Here is a 27,498-nt window from a genome sequence, read left to right as displayed (position 1 = left end):
TCCTGCCTCAGGCAGCCCTCGGTCTGCCGGATTCCAAAGTCTGGGTCCAATGTCGGCTGATGTCGCATTTCTCTCCGACGTCAGAGCGGCTGGAGTACATAAGCATCAGCCGACGCCATTTTCTTCAGTGTTTCTTGCCCCAGATGCCAGGTGCCCTCCAAGGAAGGCTGTAATCAAATTGGAAGACAAAAACAGGATTCCAAACAAATAAATGAGCAATAAAACAAATACACCATAACAGATATCCCCAGCTAAGAGAAACAGGGATAGGAGTGGACCCTAGGCATAGAGGGGTATGGAGGGAGGGAAAATCCGACTGCAGTTGCATGTCTATCGGACATCTACACTTATGGTAGGTACAAAACTGTACTATGTCCTTCAAGAATGCAACTGCAGTCATAACATGTGGGTAGAATACCATAGCTTAGCTGGGGGAGGAGGAATGCTCTAGGAAAAAGATGGAGTGGCAATCAAACCCTGCAGGACTGCCGAAGCAAAGCCTGCTCTGGATCTGGAGTATAGAGGGAGATTGTAGTGTTTGGAGAATGTATGCACGGAGCTCCATGTAGCGGCTTCTAGAATGTCCTTGGTAGGCACCCCTCTTAAGAATGCTGTAGAGGTGGCTGTAGCTCTGATGGAATGTGGTCTGACATTGGCTGGAACAGTCTTTCCATGAAAGGAATAACAGAATCTGATGCAATGTCCAATCCATTTTGAAATAGTCTGTTTTGAAATTGCTTTTCCTTGGACTGCAGGGGCGTAAGCTACAAAAAGTTGTTCAGACTTCCTACTGGCCTTGGTTCTGTCCAGGTAGTATCGAAGTTGTCTGTGAATGTCCAAGGTATGCAATAGTCTTTCCCCCTTATTCTCAGGATTAGGGAAGAAAGCAGGCAGATGAATGGCTTGATTTAAAGAAACCCTAGAAACCACCTTTGGCATAAAGGTAGGGTTGGTCCTTAATGAAACCCTGTCTCTGTGAAAAATAATAAAGGGTGGTATTGCCATTAGGGCCTGTAGCTCCAAAACCCTTCTTGCTGAGGTAATTGCCAACAGGAAAGCTGTCTTCCATGAGAGAAATTGCAAGTCAACTGAAGCTGCTGGCTCAAATGGAGGTAAAGTCAGTTTTTCTAAGACAAAACTGAGGTCCCAGGCTGGCACTGGGGCCTTTCTTGGTGGCTTAATGTTCTTGATTCCCGAGGAATTGCCTTAGTAAGGGGTGAGAAAAAACAGGAGGATCCGTGTTGTATCTAGCTGAAATAGCAGATGCATGTATCTTTATGGAAGAATATGAGAGGCCGTTCTTTAACATATCTGCCAAATATTCCAAGATGAGTGGGATGTTCAACAATGATGCATCATGTCCCTTGCTGGTACTCCAGTTGCAGAATCTTTTCCACTTCGCTAAGTAAACCTTTCTGGTGGATGGTCTTCGAGCCTCTGTTAGTATCCGCTGAACTTCCTTGGAAAGAGATGAGCTGAAGTTATTTATGGGATCTCCCAGGCTGTTAGTTGCAGTGTCTGAAGATTTGGATGCAGTGTTTCGAAATTGTGTTGTCAAAAGTAGAGGCCACTGGGGAAGGGCCCACCTCCTGGTGTGACATATGCTCCGTAGTAGTGGGTACCAGTGTTGTCTTGGCCAGTCCGGAGCTATTATGATTCCCTTGGGTTTCTCTGCTTTGATCTTTAGTAATACTGAGGTCATCAGTGGCAGAGGTGGGAATGCATAGATTGCTATGGAGTTCCAGTTTAATGAGAGGGCATCTATTTTCCAAGCTTTTGGATGGTATGTCCTTGTGCAAAATTTTGGTAGAAGATGGTTGAGGTGAGGCAAATAGGTCCACTTCTGGCTTGCCCCATGTCGAAGTGAGTTGTCTGAAGGCCCCCGGATGTAACCTCCACTCGTGTGGATCTGTGAAATTCCTGCTTAGGCTGTCTGCCAACACATTGTCTTTTCCTGGAACAAACTGGGATTGTAACTGGATGTTTAGGCTCAGTGATTTCTCCCAAAGCTGCACTGTCAGTCTGCAAAGGGGGTAAGAGTGGGTGCCCCCCTGCTTGTTTATGTACCACATCACAGTGGTGTTGTCTGTCCGTATCATTAAATGGCCTTGCTGGAATTGGTGTTGAAAAGCCTCGATGGCATGCATTACTGCCAGCATTTCCTTTTGGTTTATATGCAGATGTGTTTCCTTTGGAGACCATTGTCCTTGTATACACCTGCCTTCCATGTGCGCCCCCCCATCCAAGGTCTGAGGCGTCTGTAGTCACGGTCTGTGTTATCTGTGGTTTTTTGAATGACATACCTGTGTTTGCCTGGCTCACCGAGGCCCACCATATGAATTCCTTTTGTAGGCATGGAATGAGTGGTATGATTGTCTCCAAGTTGTTGCTGTGTTGAGACCAAATGCTTTTTAGGTACCATTGAAACTTTCTCATGTGTAGTCTTGCTAATGGAACCAGGAGAATGCAGGATGCCATGTAACCCAGGGCCTGTAGGAAGATTCTTGCAGTCATCTGGGTGAGTTTTGCTAAACCTTTGAAGTAATGAGTTAACTTCTCTTGCTTGTCTTCTGTCAGGTAAGCCATCTGAGAGGCTGTCTAGTTTGGCTCCTAAGAAGATTATTTGCTGGGATAGCTGCAGTCTTGACTTTTGGAAGTTGACTGTGTATCCCAGAAATTGAAGTAATCGTATGACATAATCCAGGTTTTTTGTCAACATCAATTTGTCGTCCGCTTGTATGAGGCAGTCGTCCAGGTACGGGTAAATTTGTATACCCTGGAGCCTGCAATGAGCAATTACTGAAGCTAGGCATTTTGTAAATACTCTGGGCGCAGTAGATAAGCCAAATGGCAATGCTGAGAATTGATAATGCTCTGGCCCTGCAAGAAATCTGAGGTATCTTCTGCAGCTGTGTCTGATAGGGACATGCAGGTATGCCTCCTTGAGGTCCAGAGTAATCAGCCACGACCCCTTGCCCAGCATGGGAAGGAGTTGCTGTAGAGTCAGCATTTTGAACTTTGGTACTATGAGAAAGGTGTTTAATGCGGACAAGTCCAGTATTGGTCTCCATTGAGATTCTTTTCTTGGAACAAGGAACAGTCTTGAGTAAAACCCCCTGGTCTTGTTCTTGTCGTGGAACTCTTTCTATTGCTTTCATCCGAGTCAGCAGAGTGATTTGCTTGATGGCCTCTGCCCTCTGATTTTGTGGTAGGTTTGGCATGCCTTGTTTTCTTGGTAAGGTATGAAAATGAAACCTGTACCCTCGGTCTATAATGTCCAAAATCCATTTGTCCTTTGTCAGTCTGTGCCAGTTTTCTGCAAACAGAGAACAGAGATAATTTCCCACCCAAGGGAGCTTCTAGTTGTTCCCTGGTAGGCGGTAGAAGAGGAAAGTCATTGAGATTGTGGTTGTGGGGCAGGTGCAACCCCTGCGTCACTTCTTTGGTTTCCTGGCTGCCATTGTCGTCCCCTATAAGGGCCTCTGTATTGGCCTCTTCCTCGGCCACGTCTGTTCTTACCCCTTTGAAACTTTTCTGGATTAGGAAAGGACCAGTTTTTTGAAGGCCAATTCCTACTGAATCTGGGGGGGTTGAACCTGGAGGAAATCTCACACAGTCTGAACAGATTTTGCTTTTTCTTCGATGGTCTTTAACACATCCTTAGCATTTGCACCAAAAAGCTTGTTCTTTTCCAAAGGTGCATCCAGAAGTTTTGCTTTTACATGATCTGGTAGAAGTTGATCTTTTAACCAAGCATGTCTACTAATGACTGCCCCTGTCATAGCTGCCCAACATGAAGCTTCCAGTGCATCATATCCACACTGCAGGAAGTGATTGCTTACTTGCTGAGTGGTATGTACAACTTCCTGCAAAGTCTTCCTGTCTAAAGGATCAGGAGTGGCTAATGTTTTTTGTAAATCTTCTAACAGATAATCCTGATATTGTAACATATGAAAAAGGCAATTTAAAGCTCTCATAGATAAGGTAGTGGATGTGTAAACCTTTTTGCCCATCTCTCTAATGACCTAGCTTCCCTGTTGGAGGGCAAAGGATTTTTTTGAGGTGGAGGCTGAAACTCCTTTAGGCCCCTGTGAAATAGTTTCCAAATCAGCAGTATGGGCCCTGAATAAATGGGAATGAGTTTCTGGGACCCTGTAATACCTGTCTGGCTTGGCTGGAGCAGGAGGAAGAGAATCAGGGGTAGCACTAGAGTCAGAATACAAATCATCCAGAACATCAAGTACAGGAGGAATAGCTAATGGCCTGTGCTGAGGCTTCTTAAGGAAAGTCCTAAGGCGTTTCCTAGAATCAGAATATTCCTGACCTTGCCACTTGAAATGTTCCCTCATGGTGTGCAGAACTTCCCCAAAAGAAATATCCTCAGGAGGGGAGGCCGAGGGGATGGAATCTTCTGCATCCGAGTCCTCATAGGTCTGGAAGAGTTCTTCCTGGCTATCAGAGTGGACAGAGCCCTCAGAATCTTCATCTGAAGGAGTAGGGTCAGAGGGTTCAACCCGGGGCCTTTTATCAGGAGGAGGCTGGGATCCTCTCTCAGGATGGGCCTGTGTACCTCTAATCATGGAAATGAAATCAGCAGCCATGGACATAATTTGTGTCTCTGGAGCCGGCTGAGGTAAGGGTTTAGAAGTAATACGCTTTGTTTTGCTTGCTGCCTTAGCCCTAGTGTAGGCCTTAATAGACATGGCCATAGGGGGCCTGGCAGCTCCACGTGCAGGAGTGACCTTGTCTACAGCAATGGTCTCTGGCATTTCCTCAGTTTCAGTATCCGGAGGAAAATCTACAACTGGCGTCGGAGTGATGTCTGTAATCGTAGTCGTCGGTAATGTGGTGTCTTCGGTTCGGAGCGGTGGAGAGACCGTTTCGGAGGGAACCGGAGCACTCGCGGTATGTTTTGGCGTGGAGTCGGTGGTAGACGCGGGTCGAGGATGTCGGTCCCGGTCTTTTCGCTTTTTGGGAGTTTGCGATGTCGGAAGATCCGACGGCATGGTGTAAGCAAAAAAAAGCTTCAGCGAACTCTGCCCGGCGCCTGAGAGTGCGCTTGTTGAAGCGAGCACAGGCTACACAGGCCGAGACGTCGTGGTCTGGGCCCAGGCAAGGGAGACAGTAAGAGTGGAAATCCTTATGAGGTATTTGTTTACCACAAGAAAGACAATTGTTAACTTTTTCAGTAATTTCTGACATCGGCTGAGGCAAGAAAAGGCCCCCAACGGGGTACTTAGCTTTTTGATGACTTCGGTATCGTAGAATACAGGAGCTGACCGACCGGCACTTGCGAACTGCTTCTGGCACCGCGCGGCAAGAAAGACTGAAGAAAATGGCGTCGGCTGATGCTTATGTACTCCAGCCGCTCTGACGGAGAGAAATGCGACATCAGCTGACGTCGGACCCAGACTTTGGAATCCGGCCGACCGAGGGCTGCCTGAGGCAGGACAACCCACATGTTATGACTGCAGTTGCATTCTTGAAGGACATCCCGGTAATACCAGTCAGGCTTGACTGGAGCTGGAGGTAGAGAGTCTGGGTTGAGGCTGGCCTCTGAATACACATCATCTAGTATGTCTAAGACAGGAGGCTTAGCCAGAGGCCTGTGCTGAGGGAGCAAGAAGAAATCCCTGAGCCTTTTCTTTGAGTCAGAGTAATCTTAGCCTTCCCAGTGGAAGTGTTCCCTCAAGGTATGCAAGGTTTCCCCAAAAGAGTAGTCCTCAGGGGGGAGACAGAGGGAATGGACTCCTCTGCATCAGAATCTTCAAAAGGGGAGTATGAATGTTCCTGGTCTTCAGAAAGTTATGAAGTAATGGAGGCCTGGTCCAAGGAAGGGTATTCTTCCTCCACTCTGGGCCTTTTGTCCTCAGCCATTTTGAGCATCTGCTTTTTAGGCATGGGGCCTTGAGGGGTCCTGTGCAGCTTGTCTTTTGGAATGCATGGCTGCTTTACATTTAGTGAAAGCCTTAATGGAAAAGGAAGGCGGCCTGAAGACACCTTGAGAGGTGGAAGGCCTGTCTAAACTCTGAGTTTCCCCGCCAAGAGTGGCTTCGGTATCTGTAGTCAGGGTGTGGGCCGAAGATCCTGCGACCTCGGGCACAGAAGACACCGCTAATGAAGTGTCATTGGTAGTCAGGGGCTGCGTAGGCACCTCGCTGAGAACCGGAGCACCAGTAGTCTGCTTTAGCATAGTGTCGGTAGAAGTCGCGGACCTCGTATGTCGGTCCTTATCTTTGTGTCTTTTACTCAAAACTGGAGTCGGATTATCCGACGACATAATGTAATTAAACTTTTTGCCAAAATAGTGTTGGGCGAACTCCGCCCGACACGTAATAGTGCGTCTGTTGAATGTAGCACAAAAACGACAGGCTGAGACATCGTGGTCTGGGCCTAAGCAAGGAATACAGAGCAAATGGAAATCCTTATGCGGTATTTGCTTCCCACATGAAATGCAATTAACTGTCTGACATCGGTCTGAGGCAAGAAAAGTTTCCCCAACGGGGTACTTGGCTTTCAAGACGACTTCGGTTGAAAAATATTCGTAATCTCAGGAGCTGGCCGACCGGCACTTGCGAACTGCTTCAGGCACCGCGCGGCAAGAAAGACTGAAGAAAATGGCGTCGGCTGGTTCTTTTATACCCCTGTCGCACTGAAGTCAGGGAAGAAGCGACGACATCCGACGCCAGACCTAGACTTTGAAATTCGGCCGACCGAGAACCCGCCTGATGGCAGGAAAATCCATCTGTTATGACTGCAGCTGTATGCACGATGAACATCAGAGTGAGAAGATCACAAAGAAAAAACAATTAGTAAAAACTAAATGAAAACTCCAGCAAAGCTAGAACTTCCACTGAGTGATCTCTCAAACTTCTTGTTTAAGAGGCACATGGGATATATGCAAATGAGCCTTATGAACATCAGGTGTTTCAGCTATATGGCAATTCTGAAGGTTCATGACTTAATTCTTTTTAAAAGTCATTTCAATGGACAATTTCAGGCCAATAAAGCCAAACCACACTAGCTGTGGATATGCATACTTTGGCCTTATGACCTCATTAGCACAGCACAAGCACAGTGTTTGACTAAGCATAACAGAATGAAAAGTGTAAGACAGGCAGCTCATAATACTGCATGGCAAAAAAAGAGACGGAGAATGCTAACAGCTCACCTCTTACAAGGTACACCACTGGAAGACAGACTACCTGCAGGCAGGAATCTAAAAAGCTGAGAGTCCAATAGTGAACATCCATAGCTGTTACAGGAAATTAAGTTGCTAAGAGTTGTCCCCACGGTTACACACAGACAAAATCATCACTGCATAGCAGACAACTGCAGTCATGACATCCCTTTAAGTATTACATGCAATGCATGTCTAACTAGATGGAAGCTCTCTCTGAAGGAATGTGTTGAACACCAGTAATACAAGAATGTTCCCAAGCTCTAGCACCAGCGAAACCACACTCCATTCTCTGGGAGCCAGAATTACCTTCCAAAGCAGCAAGCAAAGTCTTCATTTTCAGGAACCTAGTTCCAGCTGCAGAAAAGGAAGCCCCACTAGAAGATGGAGTTATAAACCAATTTAATTTACAAGTTTGAGGGGATACAATACAGGCAATAATTGTCTCAAGTATGAAGGTCTCTATAAAAGGTTGAGCACCTTGCCTATTGGATACAAAAAGCTCCAGGTACTCTTGTTCCTGAAAGCACACTAGTGTACGACACTTCACATCATTAGCCACAGGGAAAACACGTGTGTGAAAATAAGCATAGGCCTGAAGTACACAGCATGTCAAAGCTAGTTTTAGTGAATCCCACAAAAGGACATTGAAAAGTGACTTCTGCACCTCCACTCAATGTTACTGAGGCCTTCAACAGAGTTGAAGAGCATTTGATATTTTTTGCCAACTAAAGTTGTTAAACCCTAGACTGGACATTCTATAATCCTTAATCTCTGAAAAAAAGTACTGCACTATCACCACTGAACACATGTCCAATAAAAACTCAGTCTGGGCTCTATTTGTTCTACAAAACAGCATAAAGTCGGTCACAAAGCATGTTAATTTTAGCAATCCAATAAAAACTGCCTTACACTTTAAAACTTGCCAAAAATCAATGAGCGAAATTTTGGTAAAAGTAGTGTCAAAACAAAATTATCTACATATCTAGAGAATACACGAGTCAATTTAGGGCAGAGTCAGATCCGAGGATCGGATCCGAACCTAATAAGAATGAAGGAGAGATGGGCAACACACGTGGAATGTTATGGTGAATACACAACTTTTTATATCCAAACATTTTGGCATTAGATACAAACAAACTTACCTACATGCAAACAAATATCTTGGTACTTACTACATGCCAATATTCCAATGATAGATCTGGTAGTCAACAAACTGCCCTTAGACAAAAAAAAAAAGCACCACTTCACAGTTATTAAAAACACTTGACAGTTTTGCATGCCACTGTACACACACATTTATAATTTTAGTACACACGGGTTGTATTTTGCCATAAGATCTTACCACAGCTTAGGTATAGTGTGAGGCCCTACACCTAAGAATTGGCAGTATTCTGTACTAATATACATATTGTAGGATTGGTAGTTGCAGAAAGACCAATTTCCCCTTTTTTTTTCTCAGAGCTTTGTACTATAGATGACAAGTAGTTAAACATTTGTTTGCTTGTACTTTGCTAAGGAACCTGCCTTTTCCAAGGAAGAAGCCCAAGCTAATGGCAAAAGCACTTCCTAGCACTAAGTTCAGTGAATCATTTTGTTTGCATTTTTGTCACGTTTTAGTTCTTATTTTAAATATACTTGCATGATTGCCAATAATGACTTTATACATGCACACAAATCACAGCAGCATCAATGACATAAGCATACTGCCATGTTTATACTCCTTTCTCGACAATAAAAAAAAACACAAGTGACTTCCGTTGTTGTTTTGCACTTTACAAGACCTTTTACATACAATTCATACTGGTCAGTGTGTGAGGCTAACAGGCAGTTATGGAAACCTTTTTTGCTAGCTGGCTATATTAATCCTGTTTCTTCAGCTTAAGCAGACAATCTGTACATCTGGCAATTTTCAACACTTTTATACAGGAAAAAGGAAGTTATTTTTTTCAACAGTTAGTTGGAAGTTCTACAGCACTGCATAAACTACTTAAGGCACTATAACTTTTCAGCTGGTATACAAAGCTAAAAGTTGTTAGGGTCAGGTGCAAGTTCAGCTCAGAAGTGTGGTATTGAGAAGTTATGTACCTACCATAACGTTCCATGTTAGTTGTCTTCTCTCGCCTTCTTTCTTGCTTGATGGGTTCGGAGCCGATCCTCGGCTCCGACTCGGCACTTTGCTAAGCTCGAGAGTCACTTTTACCAGCTCGAGGCAGCCCCATATCCCATGATACAAGGCGGTAAGTACCCAGATCTCGTTTGGTACCTAAAGGCAACAACACCTAGCACAAAAAACCTTCCTAGAAGGAAGGAAAGGCAAAAAGCCTAAAGGATGGGCATAAAAAAGGCCAGAACTAGCTGGTCTTAAGAAGCAATCTTCCAGATAGGGAGAAAAAAAGGTCTGTCCAGGCCAGGGGGCAGGAGGGAGGGTCGCAAGAAAGAAGGCGAGAGAAGACAACTAACATGGAACGTTATGGTAGGTACATAACTTCTCAATGTTAAGTTGTCAATCTCGCTCATTCTGCTTGATGGGACCGCGTCCCTAGCACCTCTATCCTGGGTGGCTCAATGCAACAGACTCTTGAGAACTGTAGAGCCAAAACTGGCTCTATCCCTGGAGGCCAAATCCAATTTGTAATGAGAAACAAAGGTATGAGGAGTGGCCCAAGTGGCTGCTGCACAAATAGTGTCTAATGGAAGTCTAGCCTGAAAAGCTGTGGAAGTGGCTAAGCTTCTGGTTGAATGCGCTTTTGGTTTTGAGCACAGCTGTTTTCCCCTGAGCGGATAGATTTCGGAGATGGTGGAAGAAAGCCATCTAGAGAAGGTCACTTTGGAGACAGGAAAGCCTTTCTTATTTTCAGCATAAGAAAGAAAGAGCTGATCGGATTTCCTGAATTGTTTTGTTCTGTCCAAATAATATCAGAGTTGGCGATGAACATCAAGATAATGTAATTTTTGTTCCGATCTGTTTGAGTAATTAGGGAAAAATACAGGGAGGTCAATAGATTGGTTCAATTATTTTTCGAGGCCACCTTAGGCAAAAAGGTTGGATTAGTTCTCAAGGATACCCTGTCTTTGTGGAAGACCAAATAAGGGGGACGAACAGGAAGAGCATGAAGTTGACACTCTCCTGGCCGAGGTAATAGCAACAAGGAAGAGTGTTTTCCATGAAAGATATTTCAGGGAACATGAAACAGCTGGCTCGAAGGGAGGAAGAATTAAGGATGTCAGCACTAGATTTAGGTCCCATTGAGGAGGAGGACTCCTGACAGGAGGTTTAAGGAGAAAAATTCCTTTTAGAAAGGCTCTACAAAGCCTGTGGGACATAATATTGTGATCTGCAAACCCGACATGAAAGTTCGAGATAGCAGCCAACTGAACTTTGACCGTGGAAGATGAAGAGCCCGAGTGAAAGATTTCCGCTAAGAAATCCAAAACTGCACGAACAGGGGCAGTAAAGGGATCTATATTTTTAGCTTTTGCCCAACAAGAGAAGCGTTTCCACTTGCTGGTATAAATCCATCTAGTAGAGGATTTAAGGGAAGCCACTATGATATCCCTAACAGGATTAGAGATCATAAGAAGCCTGGCTAAGGAAGGAAGTGGAGCAACCAAGCTGTGAGGTTGAGAGAAGGAATAGACCGATGCAGCTGACCCGATTGGTGAATCAGAAGGTCTGGCACTGGGTCCAGATGCCACGGCTGCACCAATAGGTGACGGAGGAACGGAAACCAAATTTGTCGAGGCCAATAGGGAGCAATGAGAATCATTTTGGCTCTCAAAACGGTGGCTTTCTGGATTACTTGTGGAATCAACGGAAAGGGAGGAAAGGCATAAAGTAGTCCCTGGGGCCAATCCTGGGTAAGAGCGTCTCTGGGGGGATGGCCTGGCAGTGGGGAGAGAGAAAAGAAGTCTGGGCATTTGCTGTTTTGGGGAGTAGCAAAAAGATCGCAACATGGGCGGCCCCATTCTAGAAAAATCTCCTCCACTATAGATCGTTTGAGAGACCACTCGTGAGGCATGAGAATAGCTCTGCTCAATCTGTCCGCTAGAATGTTGGTTTTCCCAGGGATATGCGTTGCTACCAGAAACCGATGAGAGGAGATCGCCCATTGCCAAAGTCTGAGAGCTTCTCGACACAAGGGTTAGGACTTGGTTCCACCCTGTTTGTTGATATACCATACTACAGACATGTCTGTGTGAACTGCAATTGTTCCCAAGGGAAGAAAGTCGTTGAGGGCTTGCAACGTTAAAAGCACTGCTCTCATCTCTAGGACATTTATGTGCAGGTGGTATTCGAACGGTTGCCACGTCCCATGAACCATCCTGCCCTGATAATGACCCCCGCACCCGATCAGGGAGGCGTCCGTAGTGACTGTGGCTACTGGGGCTGGGGATACAAAGGGTCTGCCTTGATGAATCTGGGGAGAAGAAATCCACCATGATAGATGATTCTTGCAAATTTGTGTTACCAGGATTTGGTGATGCATGGGAAGTTGTTGGTAAGACCACTGGGTGAACAACATCCATTGAAGAAGACGCATGTAGAAGCGGGCCAAGGGAAGAAGGGTAATGGCCGCAGCCATGAGGCCTAACACCTTCAGAACCATTCTGGCTTGCACCTTTTTGCTGGCAAGGATGATCCGCACGTGACTTTGGATATCTGAGATTCTTTGGTCTGTGAGGGTTGCTGACATCCGAACAGTGTTTAAGTTTGCGCCTATGAAAGTAATAGACTGGCAGGGCAATAAGGAGGATTTTTCGTAGTTGATCGAAATTCCTAACTGAGTGCAGAGATTTAGGGTGTAATCCCTGGCTTGGAGAAGTTGATGCCTGGTGGTGGCTGAAAGGAGCCAGTCGTCGAGATACGGAAACACCTGGAATCCTTGACGTCTCAGGTGAGCCATGACCACTGCCATACATTTGGTGAACACTCTGGGGGCTGTAGTGAGACCAAAGGGCAGGGCTCTGAATTGAAAATGACTGGACCCCAGCCGAAAGCGGAGAAACCTTCTGGAGCGTCTGAGAATTTTTATGTGATAGTATGCATCCTGAAGGTCTATTAAGCACATCCAGTTGTCCTTGTCTAGGAAGGGCAAAATTGATTGAAGTGTGACCATTCGAAATATTGTCTTTCTCACAGACTTGTTGAGTCTGCTGAGATCCAATATTGGTCTCCAGTCTCCCGTCTTTTTGGGGACCAAAAAGAATCTTGAGTAGATTCCGGGCTCTGAATGGTCTGTTGTAACTGGCTGAATGGCCCTTTTTTATAGAAGCTTTGATACTTCTAACTTTGCAATTTCCCTTAGACCGGGTGGCATATCTGGAAGGGAATTTTTGTGAGTGAAAGGACTTTCCTCGAAAGGAATTTTGTAACCCTCGGATATGATTGACTGTACCCATCTGTCTTGAGAGAGGGAACGCCAGGCTTCTGGGTACAGCGATAGTCTTCCCCCGACTGCCTCCAAGGATGGACAGCCGGGCAACATCTCAGGGATGCTGGAAGGGCTTGTCAGAGAGAGGCTCTCTGCTTCCCTGGTTTTGTGGACCCCCTCTGCCTCTAGAGCGGCGTCTGTTATTATTACCCCCTCTGCCTCTAGGGGTAAACTGACCACATGCGTCTGGCGTGACTCCTTGGGATTTACGGAACCACATTTTCCCGCCCTTCTGACCTTTGGGGTAAGGTCTAGAGGGGGTGGAAAAACGGACCCCTACGGCATAAAGAGTCTTGCCGTCCTGCTCACACCTGGTCAATGTATCCTTCACTTGAGGGCCACACAATGCTGACCCATCAAAGGGAGAATTTGTGAAGGACGCCTTAAAGGGATCTGGAAAATTACAGAGCCGCATCCAGGATTGACGTCTAAGAGCCACTCCTGTACCCGCGGCTCTACTCGCTCCATCTGCTGCATACGAGATCAGTCGCATGGAGGAGTTAGCTATAGAATTAAGGATTCCTAGCTGAGAAGCAATCTTTTCTTGAGCCCCTGCAGCCGTAGGATCCTGCACTACTTCACCTAGTTCTTTAAGGATGTCCCTTTGGAGTCTGGTGAAGTGACAAATAGTTCAGCGAACGCATGGCAAAGGTCGCTGAGGAGAACATCCACTTACCATACCTATCCATGGTCCTAGAATCCTTATTAGGAGGATGGACTGGTACGGAAGGATCTGCAAGTTCCTTCTTAGTGGCGGCCGCCACCACCATGGCATCAACAGGGACACCTTTTGTAAGGAATTGCTTTTCAGAAGGGGCTGTAATAAATTTAGACGGCCTCCTAGGAACTGGCTCTACAGAATCAGGAGCAGCCCAAGCCTTTCGAGCAATAACCTCCATAAGGGGGTCGAAAGGTGGAAACACCCAGGAGGTGGAGGGTCGAGATCCAAACGCCTCTAGGTATACCGACTCATGCTCGGAGGGATTTATGGAGGGCCAGTTTCCCCTCTGTTTTAGGAGTTCTAGGATGTCTGAAAAAGAAACATCCTCAGAGGGGGATCTTGGGGATCCCTCAGACTCATCTAAGTCGGTATCTGAAGTGGTAGACTCAGGGGAGTCCAGGTGTTTCCTCTTACAAGTCCTCTTGCGCGGGGGATCTCCTGACTGGTCAGGAGAATCCTCGGAAGAGGGGGTTCTTCCCAGTGGGGAAACCTGAGGCAGTGGATCTCTGGGTCCGGGAGCGAGAGAGATGGAAGAGATATCGACAGGCACTGTAGAGAGAGGAGCTAAGGGAATAGACTGCTGACTGAGCCCAGTGGCCAGCACACTCATCACCTCGAAGGCTCCCCTCCCAGGGAGATCCGAGAGAACCCGTTCCGAAGAAACTGGGAATCCCGGGCCCTCCGAAAGGGAAGGCTCCGAGGCAGATGTCAGAGCCGAGCTCACCAAGGCCGAAGCTCCAAGGGGAAGAGCAGGGTCAGACAAGGGTCCGATGCCACTCACCCCCTCGGAGGAGACCAGGGAAGCCCGACCACCGAATCCCTCCAAGGAAGGTCTCGAGGAGGAGATAAGAGTAGATGCTGAAGGTGCAGAAGGAGGGGGTATCTGCCCCTCAGCCATAGCCGTAACTATTCCCGTAGACTCCAGCTCCAAACTCTGTTGTAGAGTCGAAGGAGGAACTTGAAGGGGGTGTGGACTAATAGTAGTCTGTTGAGACGGACTATGAAGCATCTGGGCCAGTGCCTGTGATTTTAATAATCTGCTTACCACCCGCTCTAAATCATGGTCAGATAACCTGGACGACCTAGATGATCGGCTCCAAGAGACCCGTTCCGAAAGAAGAGGTGAGGCCGGAGCCGACAGAATCGGTTCCAAAGAGGGGGACCTGGACCTCTTCCTCGAAGGAACCATCGGAGCCGACAAACCCACTGATCCAGTCGGAGCCGATAACTTTTCAGCTCCGAGAGAAGATCTAGATGCATCGGCTCCAGCCGGAGCCGATGCAGGCATCGAAATAGCGGTGTCGGAGCCGGTCGGCGCCGACACCGAAGCCTGTGCCACATGGTGGTCGGAGCCAGTACTTGGAACTGGCACCAAAGTGACCATAGAAGTATCGGCACCGATAGACATCGGTGCCGAAGATTTAGCCAAGGTCAGATAGGCTCCAGCCGGAGCTGATCTCGACTCCGACAAAGTCGGAGCCAAGGCTGAAGGCTTTGGTACAGAAGCCTGGGGCCTTAGTCTTGGGAAGGCTTTCCCGGAGCCGATTTGGCCGGGGAGCCCTCCGGTTTAAGGAGTCCCCTTAAAATGAGCTTGTTTCTACTTTCCTGCAGGACTCTCTGGCTAAAAGAGTGACATATTGCACAGGAGTCCTGCAGGTGGAGAGGTCCCAGGCAGTATAAACAAGAAGTGTGACCGTCTGTCAGAGACATCTTCTGACAGCACGAGTCACACTTCTTAAAGCCTGAGACCCTCTGCTCTTTGGGCATAGTGGATACAGAAAACAGTACACACACAGTCCCAATCAAACAAAATTAAAGTATAACCAGTAAAAACCTCACACACACACACACCCTGACGGGGTGACTAAAAAAATTAAGGAGGAAGAATAAATTTAGTCAAAAAGGGGCTTACAATTAACTAAAAATGAAAGATTTCTAAGAAAAAATACTTTTTATCTGAAAAGGGGCTAATAGCAGTTTAAATTTAAACACTTACCAGGAGCTGGTAAAAGGAGGACCTCATCAGCGAAGCGGCAAACGAGATCTGGGTACTTACCGCCTTGCATCATGAGATATGGGGCTGCCTCGAGCTGGTAAAAGTGACTCTTGAGCTTAGCAAAGTGCCGAGTCGGAGCCGAGGATCGGCTCCGAACCCATCAAGCAAGAATGAAGGCGAGATTGACAACTTAACATCTTTTTTTTTTTGGGCTTAACATTTGTGTTGTGCGAGTGCGTGCACCTTCTGTGAATGGCTGGGCGCCGGGCTGGCAACTCAACACCGTAATACTCCACTGCCAGTCATGAGTTGACAGGTGATGTGCTGTGGTGACCCCTAACTGGGAAAAGCCGAAAGACAACACAAGTCAATTTTCAGAAAATTACAGCAATTAAGATTTATGCAGAACCCAATAAAGAATGTCTAAACCTTACTTTGCCTTTGCCTTGCTTTTGGTTTTTCCCTTCCGGATCTTCAAAGTCTGTATCCGATGAAAAGTGCGTCTCAGATTCCCTAATATTAAACAATCAATAAAAAAAACATCAGGGAAAGCATTCATGAATGGGCACTTTTTAATTTCAAAGTATAAAGAATATTGTTAAGTGTTTGAAAGAAACCTTACAAAAAAGTGACGCATACCACATCAGTTTAAGTAACACAAACTCAGTGTATGTTAATACATGTACCCAACTACATCCACCTATATAAATGCATATAGGCACATTTGCATACACTGTGGGTGCACATCCACATATAATCACTCAGATTCTCAACAGAAATCACATTGCACGAGCCGTCTATAAATGAAAGGTTGCATACACATTCTTGTAATGAATGTGCATCTTGTCACTTTATGAGGTACTGAAAAAGGGAAAAAGCATTTTTGTCAAGAGACAAAGTACAGTTTTGTACCTACCATAAATGCATATGTCCGATAGATATGCAACTGCAGTCATAACATATGGGTTGTCCTGCCTCAGGCAGCCCTCGGTCGGCCAGATTCCAAAGTCTGGGTCCGACGTCGGCTGATGTCGCATTTCTCTCCGTCAGAGCGGCTGGAGTATATAAGCATCAGCCGACGCCATCTTCTTCAGTGTTTCTTGCCCCAGATGTCAGGTGCCCTCCAATGAAGGCTGTAATCAAATTGGAAGACAAAAATAGGTTTCCAGACAATAAATAAGCAATAAACAGATACACCATAACAGATATCCCCAGCTAAGGATAATAGGGATAGGAGTGGACCCAAGGCATAGAGGGGAAGGAGGGAGGGAAAACCCGACTGCAGTTGCATATCTATCGGACATCTACATTTATGGTAGGTACAAAACTGTACTATGTCCTTCAAGAATGCAACTGCAGTCATAACATATGGGTTGAATACCATAGTTTAGCTGGGGGAGGTGGTATGCTCTAGGAAAAGGATGGTGTAGCTATCAATCCCTGCAGGACTGCCGAAGCAAAGCCTGCTCTGGATCTGGAATATAAAGGGAGGTTGTAGTGTTTGGAAAATGTATGCACGGAGCTCCATGTGGCAGCTTCTAGAATGTCTTGTAGGCACCCCTCTTAAAAAAGCTGTAGAGGTGGCTGTAGCTCTGGTGGAGTGTGGTCTGACATTGGCTGGCACACTCTTTCCATGGAAGGAATAACAGAATCTGATGCAATGTCCAATCCATTTTGAAATTGTCTGTTTGGAAATTGCTTTTCCTTGTATTCCAGGGGCGTAAGCTACAAAAAGCTGATCAGACTTCCTACTGGTCTTGGTTCTGTCTAGGTAGTAGCGCAGTTGTCTGTGTATGTCCAAGGTATGTAACAGTCTTTCCCCTTTGTTCTCAGGATTGGGAAAGAAAGTAGGCAGGTGAATTGCTTGATTTAAAGAAACCCTGGATAACACTTTTTGCAGAAAAGTAGGGTTGGTTCGTAGGGAGACCCTGTCTCTGTGAAAAGTTATGAACGGTGGTATTGCCATTAAGGCCTGTAATTCCGAAACCCTTCTTGCTGAGGTTATGGCCAGCAGGAAGGCTGTCTTCCAGGAAAGAAATTGTAACTTCACAGAAGCTGCTGGCTCGAAGGGAGGTAAAGTCAATTTTTCTAGGACAAAATTAAGGTCCCAAGCTGGTAGTGGTGCCTTTCTTGGGGGCTTTATATTCTTGATTCCTCTAAGAAATTGCCTTAGCAAAGGATGTGAAAACACAGGTGGATCAGTGTTGTATCTAGCTGAGATAGCTGAAGCATGTATCTTTATGGAAGAGTATGAGAGTCCGTTATGTAACATATCTGCCAAGTATTCCAGAATGAGAGGGATGCTCAAAAGTGATGCATCATGACCCTTGTTGCTATTCCAAACGCTGAATCTCTTCCATTTGGCTGAGTAAGCCTTTCTGGTGGATGGTCTACGGGCTTCTGTTAGTATCCGCTGAACTTCCTTGGAGAGAGGTAAACTGAGGTTATTTATGGGATTTCCCAAGCTGTTAGCTGTAGAGTCTGGATGTTGGGATGAATAGTCCTGAAGTTGTGTTGAGTCAAAAGTTGAGGCCATTGTGGAAGGGCCCACGTTTTGTTGTGACATATGCTCAGTAGTAGTGGGTACCAGTGCTGTCTTGGCCAGTCTGGAGCTATTAAGATCCCCTTCGGTTGCTCTGCCTTGATCTTTAATAACACTGTGGTCATCAGTGGCAGGGGTGGAAATGCATAAATTATTAGGGAACTCCAGTTGAATGAGAGGGCATCTACTTTCCATGCTTGTGGATGGTATGTCCTTGAGCAGAACTTTAAGTGATGATTGAGGTGGGAGGCAAATAGGTCCACGTCCGGCCTGCCCCATCTCGAGGCGAGTCGTATAAAGATGTCTGGATGTGGCCTCCATTCGTGGGGGTCCAGGAAATTCCTGCTTAGACTGTCCGCCAGAACATTGTCTTTGCCTGGAACAAACTGGGATTGTAGCTGTATGTTTAGACCCAGTGATTCTTCCCAAAGATTCATTGTCAGTCTGCAAAGGGGATAAGAATGAGTGCTTCCCTGCTTGTTTATGTACCACATCACAGTGGTGTTGTCTGTCCGTATTAGTAGGTGGCCTTGTTGAAGTTGTTGTCCAAAGGCCTCGATGGCATGCATTACTGCTAGCATTTCTTTTTGGTTGATATGCAGATGTGTTTCCTTTGGGGACCATTGCCCTTGAATACATCTGCCCTCCATGTGCGCCCCCCATCCAAGGTCTGAGGCATCTGTGGTCATTGTCTGTGTTATCAGAGGTTTTTTTGAACGACATGCCTGTGTTTAACTGGCTTACTGTGGCCCACCATAGAAATTCCTTTTGTAGACATGGAATGAGTGGAATAATTGCTTCTAGGTTGTTGCTGTGTTGAGACCATAAGCTTTTTAAGTACCATTGAAGCTTTCTCATGTGTAGTCTTGCTAGTGTGACCAAGAGAATGCAGGATGCCATGTAACCCAGGGCCTGTAGGAAACTCCTTGCAGTCATCTGGGTGAGCTTTGCTAAACTTTTGAAGTAATGAGTTAACTTCTTTTGCTTGTCTTCTGTCAGGTAAGCCATTTGAGAGGCTGTGTCTAGTTTGGCTCCTAAGAAGGTTATTTGCTGGGATGGCTGAAGTCTTGACTTTTGAAAGTTGACTGTGTATCCCAGAGCCTGTAGCAATTGTATGACATAATTCAAGTTTTTTGTCAAGGTTAGTTTGTTGTCCGCTTGTATGAAGCAATCGTCCAGGTACGGGTAGATTTGAATCCCCAGGAGCCTGCAATGAGCAATTACTGATGCCAGGCATTTTGTGAATACTCTGGGCGCAGAAGATAAGCCAAATGGCAATGCTGAGAATTGATAATGCTCTGGCCCTGCAAGAAATCTGAGGTATCTTCTGCAGCTGTGTCTGACAGGGACATGCAGGTATGCCTCCTTGAGGTCCAGAGTAATCAGCCAAGACCCCTTGCCCAGCATGGGAAGGAGTTGCTGTAAAGTCAGCATTTTGAACTTTGGTACTATGAGAAAAGTGTTTAGAGCGGACAAGTCCAGTATTGGTCTCCATTGAGTTTCTTTTCTTGGAACAAGGAACAGTCTTGAATAAAACCTCTGACCTTGTTCTTGTTGTGGAACTTTTTCTATTGCTTTGATCTGAGCAAGCAGAGAAATTTGCTTGATAGCCTCTGCCCTCTGATTTTGTGGAAGGTTTGGCATGCCTTGTTTTCTTGGCAAGGTATGAAAGTGGAACCTGTAACCGTGGTCTATAATGTCCAGTATCCATTTGTCTTTTGTCAGTTTGTGCCAGTTTCTTGAAAAGAGAGATAATTTTCCGCCCAAAGGACCTTCGGTTTGCTCCTTGGTCAGCGGAAGTAGAGGAAAGTCATTGAGCTTGTCCCTGCGGGGCAGGAGAAACCCCTGTGTCACTTCTTTGGTTTGTTGGTTGCCATTGTCGTCCCCTGTAGGATCCTCTGTATTGCCCTCTTCCTCGGGCACGCCTGTTTTTACCCCTTTGAAATCTTTCAGGATTAGGAAAGGACCAATTTTTAGAAGGCCAGTTCCTGCTGAATCTGGGCAGCTGAACCTGGAGGAAATCTTTGACTGTCTGTACTGACTTGGCTTTTTCCTCAATGGACTTTAACACATCTTTAGCATTAGCACCAAAAAGCTTGTTCTTTTCCAAGGGTGCATCAAGAAGTTTTGCCTTAACATGATCTGGTAAAGGTTGTTCTTTTAGCCATGCATGTCTACGAATGACCGCCCCTGTCATAGCTGCCCTACATGAAGCCTCCAATGCATCATATCCACACTGCAAAAAATGATTGCTAACTTGCTGAGAATTATGCATAGCCTCCTGCAAAGACTTCCTATCTAAAGGTTCAGAAGAGGCCAAACTTTTCTGTAAATCATCTAACAGGAAATCCTGATATTGAAACATGTGAAAGAGACAATTGAGAGCTCTCATAGATAAAGTAGTGGAGGTGTAGACCTTCTTCCCCCATCTCTCTAAGGACCTTGCTTCCCTGTCGGAAGGCAAAGGATTTTTGGATGTGGTAGCTGAAACCCATTTAGGCCCCTGGGAAATTGTTTCTAAATCAACAGCATGGGCCCTAAATAAATGAGAATGGGTTTCTGGAACCCTATAGTATCTGTCAGGCTTGACAGGAGCAGGAGGAAGAGTATCAGGGGTAACACTGGAGTTAGAGTATAAATCATCCAAAACATCAAGCACAGGAGGTATAGCCAAGGGTCTGTGTTGAGGCTTTTTAAGAAAGGTTTGAAGGCGCTTTCTGGAATCAGAAAATTCCTGGCCTTGCCACTTAAAATGCTCCCTCATGGAATGCAGAACTTCCCCAAAAGAAATATCCTCAGGAGGGAAGCCGAGGGAATGGAGTCCTCTGCATCTGAATCCTCATAGGTCTGGAAGGGCTCTTCCTGCTTTCAGAGGGAACAGAGTCCTCAGAATCTTCATCTGAGGGCAGAGCGTCAGGGGGTTCAACCCTGGGCCTCTTATCAGGAGGAGGCTGGGATCCTCTCTTAGAATGGGCCTGGTAGCCTCTGATCAGAGAAATTACATCTGCGGCCATGGACATGATCTGAGTTTCAGTAGTAGTCTGAGGTATGTTTTTAGCAGTAAGATGTTTGGACTTGCTGGTTGCCTTGGCACGTGTGTAGGCCTTGATAGACATGGACATGGGAGGCCTAGCCGCTCCACGTGCAGGAGTTACCTTATCAACAGCAATGGTCTCGGGCATTTCCTTGGTTTCGGTATCCGGAGGAAAATCAATAACTGGTGTCGGAGTGGCCTCCGGTATCGGAGGTATCGGTAATGCGGTGTCTTCGGTTCGGAGCAGTGGAATAACCGCCTCAGAGGGAACCGGAGCACTCGCGGTTAGTTTTGGCGTGGTGTCAGTTGAAGACGCGGGCCGAGGATGTCTGTCCCGGTCTTTTCGTTTCTTAGGAGTCTGCATTGTCGGTTGTTCCGACGGCATTGTATAATCAAATTTTTCACCGAAAAAGTCTTCAGCGAACTCCGCCCGGCGCCTGAGTGCGCTTGTTGAAGCGAGCACAGGCAGAGACGTCGTGGTCTGGGCCAAGGCAAGGGAGGCAGTAAGAGTGGAAATCCTTATGAGGTATTTGTTTATCACAAGACAAACAATTATTTACTTTTTCAGTAATTTCTGACATCGGCTGAGGCAAGAAAAGGTCCCCAACGGGGTACTTAGCTTTTTTGATGACTTTGGTTTCGAAGAATACAGGAGCTGACCGACCAGCACTTGCGAAGTGCTTCTGCTTCGGGCACCGCGTGGCAAGAAAGACTGAAGATGGCGTCGGCTGATGCTTATATACTCCAGCCGCTCTGACGTCGGAGAAAAATGCGACATCAGCCGAATTCGGACCCAGACTTTGGAATCCGGCCGACCGAGGGCTGCCTGAGGCAGGACAACCCATATGTTATGACTGCAGTTGCATTCTTGAAGGACATCTAGCACATCGTACGCGTGAGGGGACTACACCACTCTAACAGCCCCATACTTCATCACAGTTCACACACTTTGGACGGCACAGTGGTGCAGCGGTAGCATTGTCGCCTCACAGCAAGAGGTTCTCCAGTTTGATTCTATGCTTGAGTGCCTCTTGTGCGGAGTCTACATGTCCTCCCTGCATTCATGTGGGTGTCCTCCAGGTGCTCCAGTTTCCTCCTACATTACAAAGACATGAGTCTGTAGCATTTTCTCCCAGGCTTCCACTGAAAATTGGCTTTGCTCCATGTCGGAGTTTCCTGGCAAACAAACGTTAAAATAAATTCACACACTTGCATCCCTGACAGACAGTACGATCACTGGAAAGTAAAGCAATACATGTCACCCTTCCTCCGAGATGCACTAAGCTTGGACCGCCCATAACTCCATACCAAACTAGTTTAGCTTGCTCCCCTGAAAGCTGAACAAACAGGAAGGAATGCCAACTCAAATGTTAATGCTTAAATAAAAGCGTGACGGGTTCAGGTGATACCAAGTTACTAAGACTATACACCTATGAATATAAAGTGTACATCTAGCAGTAGTTACATCTGCATTCTGTAGAAACTGCAGTTATTTACTCACCATAACAAGCAACACTAATAAGGAGTATCCCTTCAGGACATACCAGGAAAATGTCAAAAGGAAATGGGAACTGCAGGGTGGAAAGTTGAGGAATGACGAAGACAGACAACACAGACGCAGAGTTTTGGTGAGTACATAACTGTATTATCTGATATCTTTTATGTCCGTTTCTAAACTTACGGGAGAGTCCCCAGCTACAGTAACCTTGGTTTGTCCATGAAAATTCCTAAGTACAGTGGAGCCAAACGCTGCTCTATTCCTGGATAAGATGTCCAATTTGTAATGCGTCGTAAAGGTATGAGCACTGGACCATGCTACAGCTGCACAGGTGTCATCTAAGGATGGTTTGGACCAAAATGCAGATAATGTGGCCACAGATACTGCGCAGCGTGCTTTAGGATGTTTGGGTAATGATGGGCCTTTGCTCCTGCAATCAGAGATAATGCAGTCAGCAAGCAATTTGGCTATAGTCACTTTTGATACTGCGTTACCCAATCTGGTCTTGAAAAAGGACACAAATGGTTGTGTTTCCCTTTGTCTTAAGATCTGTGAACATCCAATAAATGAAACATATTCCCCCTTGTTACAAATATTTGGAAAGAAGACTGGTAGTTTGACAGGTTAAGATAGTCTTTTGACAGCACTTTGGGTAGGAAGAGTTAGTTCGAAGGGATACGCTGCACGTGTGAAAAATCAAGTAAAATGACTGGGACTAAAGTGCCTACAACTCAGACACCAGTCTAGCTGATGTTACAGCAACTGGAAAAAATGTTTTCCAGGACAAGAACTTTAATTTTATCCTGGATGAAAGTTCAAAGGGGGGCTGGGTCAAAGCCTGGAGAACAAATATACAAGTGTAAGGTCAAATGGAGGAATAGGGGGTCTTAATTGGAGGCTGTAGTAGACATGTACCCTTACGTAAAGCTTTACACAACTTTAAGTTAGAGAGGAATGCCTTAGGCCTATGTGAAAATTTGAAATCAGCCACTTGGCACCGTGTCAAATAACTACCTTCATTGTCGAATATGGAAGCCAGAAAACCTAGAACAGCTGGAATTGGTGTAGAAAAGGGGTTTAAATGTCTGACGGCCCCAGATCGAAAATCTTTCGCAAATGACTAATAAATATTTCTGGCAGAAGCTTATTAGGAAAGTACAAGAATAGGGCAAACAGGGGGAAGAAAGCCTGTAACTTCTAGCTTTTCACTGGAAGTGGAGAAACCAAGTGGTCAGTTTGACCTACTACATACGTCCAGGTGAGGCAATACAGATGGATGAGACAGCAGATCCTGTACAGGATCCAGCAGGTCTATATTAAATCAGAAAGCTCACTTCAATGAATGGCATTTCATCGGAAAAGCCGTTCATCGCATTCCGCTCTTGTGAGGGAGGGTGAACTAGCTGATGCCATAAGGAAGGGGAACCACACCGGGTGAGGCCAAAATGGAACAATGAAGACAACCTTGCTATTCTGTAGTAGTTTTCTGAATAAATTTGAGAATGATGAGTTGGGGGGGCACGTACAGTACACCTGAGGGCCAATCATGAGCAGAGTGTCCATCACCAACTTCCCCTACACAGGATCAGGGTGAAATACCTGCTGCACTTGATGCTGAGGGGAGAAGCAAAGACTTTGCATCATGGTTGACATCAGTGGGGAAATGTTTCCACCACTGATTGAGACACTACACATGAGGGAGTAAAATGGACCTGCTCAGTTAGTCTGCTAGCATGCTCATTTTCCCTGGAATATGCGCTAACAAGAGTTAAACTGGAAGAGAATGCCCACAGCCATACTCGCTGCCTCCTGACAGTGGGTAGGACCGGGTCCCCCAGTTTGTTGATGTATCAGACCACAACCGCGTTGTCTCTCTGAACTGCAACCATCCCTAGAGGGAGAACATCTTGAAATGCCAGCAACAATGATAAAATTGCTCTCTCTTCTAGGACAATGATATGAAGACTGGCCTCCGTCTGGGACCATGTGCCTTGGACTGTCATTTCCAAGTAATACCCTTCACCCCCACCCCAGTTAGGAGGCATTTGTAGTCAATAAGGCCTTGGAAGAGGGAAGCGTGAATTACACCCCAGAAAAACTACTTCTGCATTGATCCAGCATTCTATGGGATGTTTGCAAATGTTTGTGAAGCAAATAGGAGTCGGTGGATGGTGTCTTACTGACCACTGTACCACTAGTCATTTGTAGCACTTGTGAAAGCAAATCAAGGGTACCAGAACCAAGGAATCTGCCACCAAACTTGTAGTTGCAAGATTAATCTGTTTGCAAGTAAATTGAGAAAGAATGTGTAATGCCTGCTTCCTTAAAAAGAGTACAATCTTGTCTGTGGTAGATTTGCCACTTGTGTCCTGGTATCTACATGAGCCCCAATAAACTCGAGTTTGCATATGGTAGAGATGAGACCTGATGTAATTCACATTAATTTCGAGCTGGAGACAGAACTGGGGCAAGTAATCCCAGGCTTGAATCAGTAGAGGCTTGGTGGAAGCAGACAGCAACCAGTCTAGGTAAGGAAACATCCACAATCCATTCAGTCTAAGGTGAGCTGCAACTCCTCCAAGCACCCTGGGGGATATGAGACCAAAAGGCACTACTTTGAACTGGTAGTAACTGGTTCCTAGCCGGAAGCTTAGTCATCTCAAGGCAGCGCCTGTGTATTTTGATAGGATAAGTACACATACTGGAGGTCAATGGAGCACATCCAACCATCCATCCATAACAGTGGCAAGATGAATTTAACAGGAATCATCCAGACTGAGGTTTCACTAACTGATATAGATTGCAGATATCCATAATAGATCTCGGGTCATCAATCCTCTGGCACTAAAAAAATCTCAAGTAGACTATGGATCCTTGTTGGGCTGGTGGGATCAGATGACACTCCTCAAGCAGCTGTTGTGTTTCTACACCTGCCACTTCCCTCTGAGTGGAACATCAGGAATTGTTTTGTTGCATTTTGGAGGGAAAAGGAAAAATGTTATTTAATAACCTTTGAATACAATATTCGGCACCAAAGAATCTTTTGTAATGGCTATCCAGGCGTTCAGAAGCAAGGGTAAAAGTTCCCCCACCTACCTCCAGAGTGCTGCAGTCAGGTAACACTTCAAGGACACTAGTAGGGATTTCTCAGAGAATGGAGCTCTGAAGCCCTGGTGTTGCAGGCTAGTATTTCAATTAGAAGTCCCCCCCCCCTCCTTCTACTGCAAGGGAATCGTTATCCACAGTAGTCTTGGAAGGAGATTGACTTTCTGAACCACATCTTTCTGCTGCCTCTCTGGTTGAGAAATGGTCCTTTGAGGGGCAGAAAAACTGATTCCAACTGCAGAGAAGGTTTTTCCATTTTGTTCGCACCTATAGGGAGAATCCTTTACCTCGAGACCAAATAAGGTGGATCCATCAAAGGGATCATTGATGAAAGAAGACTTGAATGGCTCTGCAAAAAACACAAAGCTGCATCTAGGCATGCCCTTTAACAGGCTATTCTTGAATCTGCCAATCAAGTAGCTCCATCGGGGCAAAAGAAATCAATTTCATGTTAGCAATGGATAAAGACTGGAGGGTGGCCAGTTGTGAAGAAACCATCTTTTTAATGTCAACAGACATGGACTCCAACAGAGTACTGGAAATCTGAATAATTCCCCCTGAAATCCTGAAAAGTACAGTTGTGAATCTACCATAAATGTAGATGTTAGAGTGTTATTCACTGTTGCAGTCATTACTCTTGGGTTATCCTGCAGGCAAGCTACCCGCAGTCGGCCAGAATTCCAAAGTCTAGGTCCGGCGTAGGTTGCTGTCGCCTCTTCCCTGACGTCAGTGCACCAGGGGTATAAAAGATGTAGCAGACGCCATTTTCTTCAGTTTTTCTTGCCCCAGATTGTCAGGTGCCCCCAAAATGGTAAGCTAAAAATATTATGCCAATAATTAAGCATGCAGTAAAATAAACATTTCCTTCATCTACAAGCAAATACACCACATAGGATGTATAAGACAGAGAAGTATAGGCAAGTCCCAGCAAAGAAAAGGGGAATGGAGGGTGGGTAACCTGGACTGCAACAGTGAATACACCAACATCTACATTTATGGTAGGTACACAACTGTACTATGTTCATCGTGTTTCACTGCTGCAGTCATCACACTTGGGTTGAATCCCAAAGCCAAGGATGGGTGGAGGAACTAAACAGGGTTTAAGAGAGGCTAGTAGGACCTGCAGAACTGCAGTGGCAAAGCCAGCTTTGGTTTTAGAGTATAGAGGTAAACGATAGTGCTTGGTGAAGGTGTGCACTGAACTCCAAGTTACAGCCTCCAAAATATCCTTGGTTGGTTCCCCTCTGAGGAAGGCTGTTGATGTTGCTGTAGCCCTGGTGGAATGGGGCCTGATGTTACCAGGTACAGGTTTCCCATGGTGTGTGTAGCAAAAACGGATACAATAAATGGATTTCCAGTTAGAAATGGTCTGTTTTGAGATGGCCTTTCCTTGCGATCCTGCAGCATAGGATACAAAGAGCTGGTCAGATTTTCTGAAAGCCTTAGTTTTATCCAAGTAGTAATGTAATTGCCTGTGAATGTCCAAAGAGTGTAGGAGCCTTTCCCCTTTGTTCTGGGGGTTTAGAAAGGTGGCAAATGAATGGTTTGGTTTAGGGCCACACTGGACACCACCTTTGGCATAAAGGAAGGGTTAGTTCGTAAAGAGATACTGTCTTGATGAAAAATGATGAAAGGCTCCACTGCCATTAGGGCCTGTAGCTCAGAGACTCTTCGTCCTTAAGTTATTGCTAGCAGCAGGGAAGTTTTCCATGATAGAAACTGTAGATCAGCTGTAAAAGCTGGTTCAAAGGGCGATAGTGTAAGTTTTTCCAAAACAAAGTTGACATCCCAAGTTGGTGTTGGTGCTCTCCGGGGCGGTCTTATGTTCTTAGCCCCTCTGAGGAACTGTCTTAGTAATGGATGTGAAAATATAGGAGGATCCGTGTTGTATTGAGTTGAAATGGCGGAGGCGTGGATCTTAATAGATGAAAAGGAAAGTCTTTAGTGCAACATCTCAGTTAAATATTGAAGAATCTGAGGAATATTT

General features: G+C 45.8%; 1 protein-coding gene across 2 annotated transcripts in view; it reads right to left on the bottom strand.

Annotated features, from left to right (window-relative positions):
• Positions 1-27,498, bottom strand: part of STAG2 (stromal antigen 2) — a 3,222,550-nt gene that overhangs the window by 3,072,808 nt on the left and 122,244 nt on the right. For both annotated transcript variants that reach the window (XM_044057319.1, XM_044057321.1), the window contains exon 2: positions 15,767-15,845. In XM_044057319.1, coding sequence (XP_043913254.1) covers positions 15,767-15,845 — 79 coding nt within the window. The remainder of the gene's footprint in view (positions 1-15,766; positions 15,846-27,498) is intronic.

Source organism: Protopterus annectens, chromosome 15.part0, assembly GCF_019279795.1.
Source record: "Protopterus annectens isolate FY-2018-M chromosome 15.part0, PAN1.0, whole genome shotgun sequence".
NCBI classification, from domain to species: domain Eukaryota; kingdom Metazoa; phylum Chordata; order Ceratodontiformes; family Protopteridae; genus Protopterus; species Protopterus annectens.
Note: the sequence above shows the minus strand (reverse complement) of the source record. Positions and strands in the feature narration are given on the sequence as shown.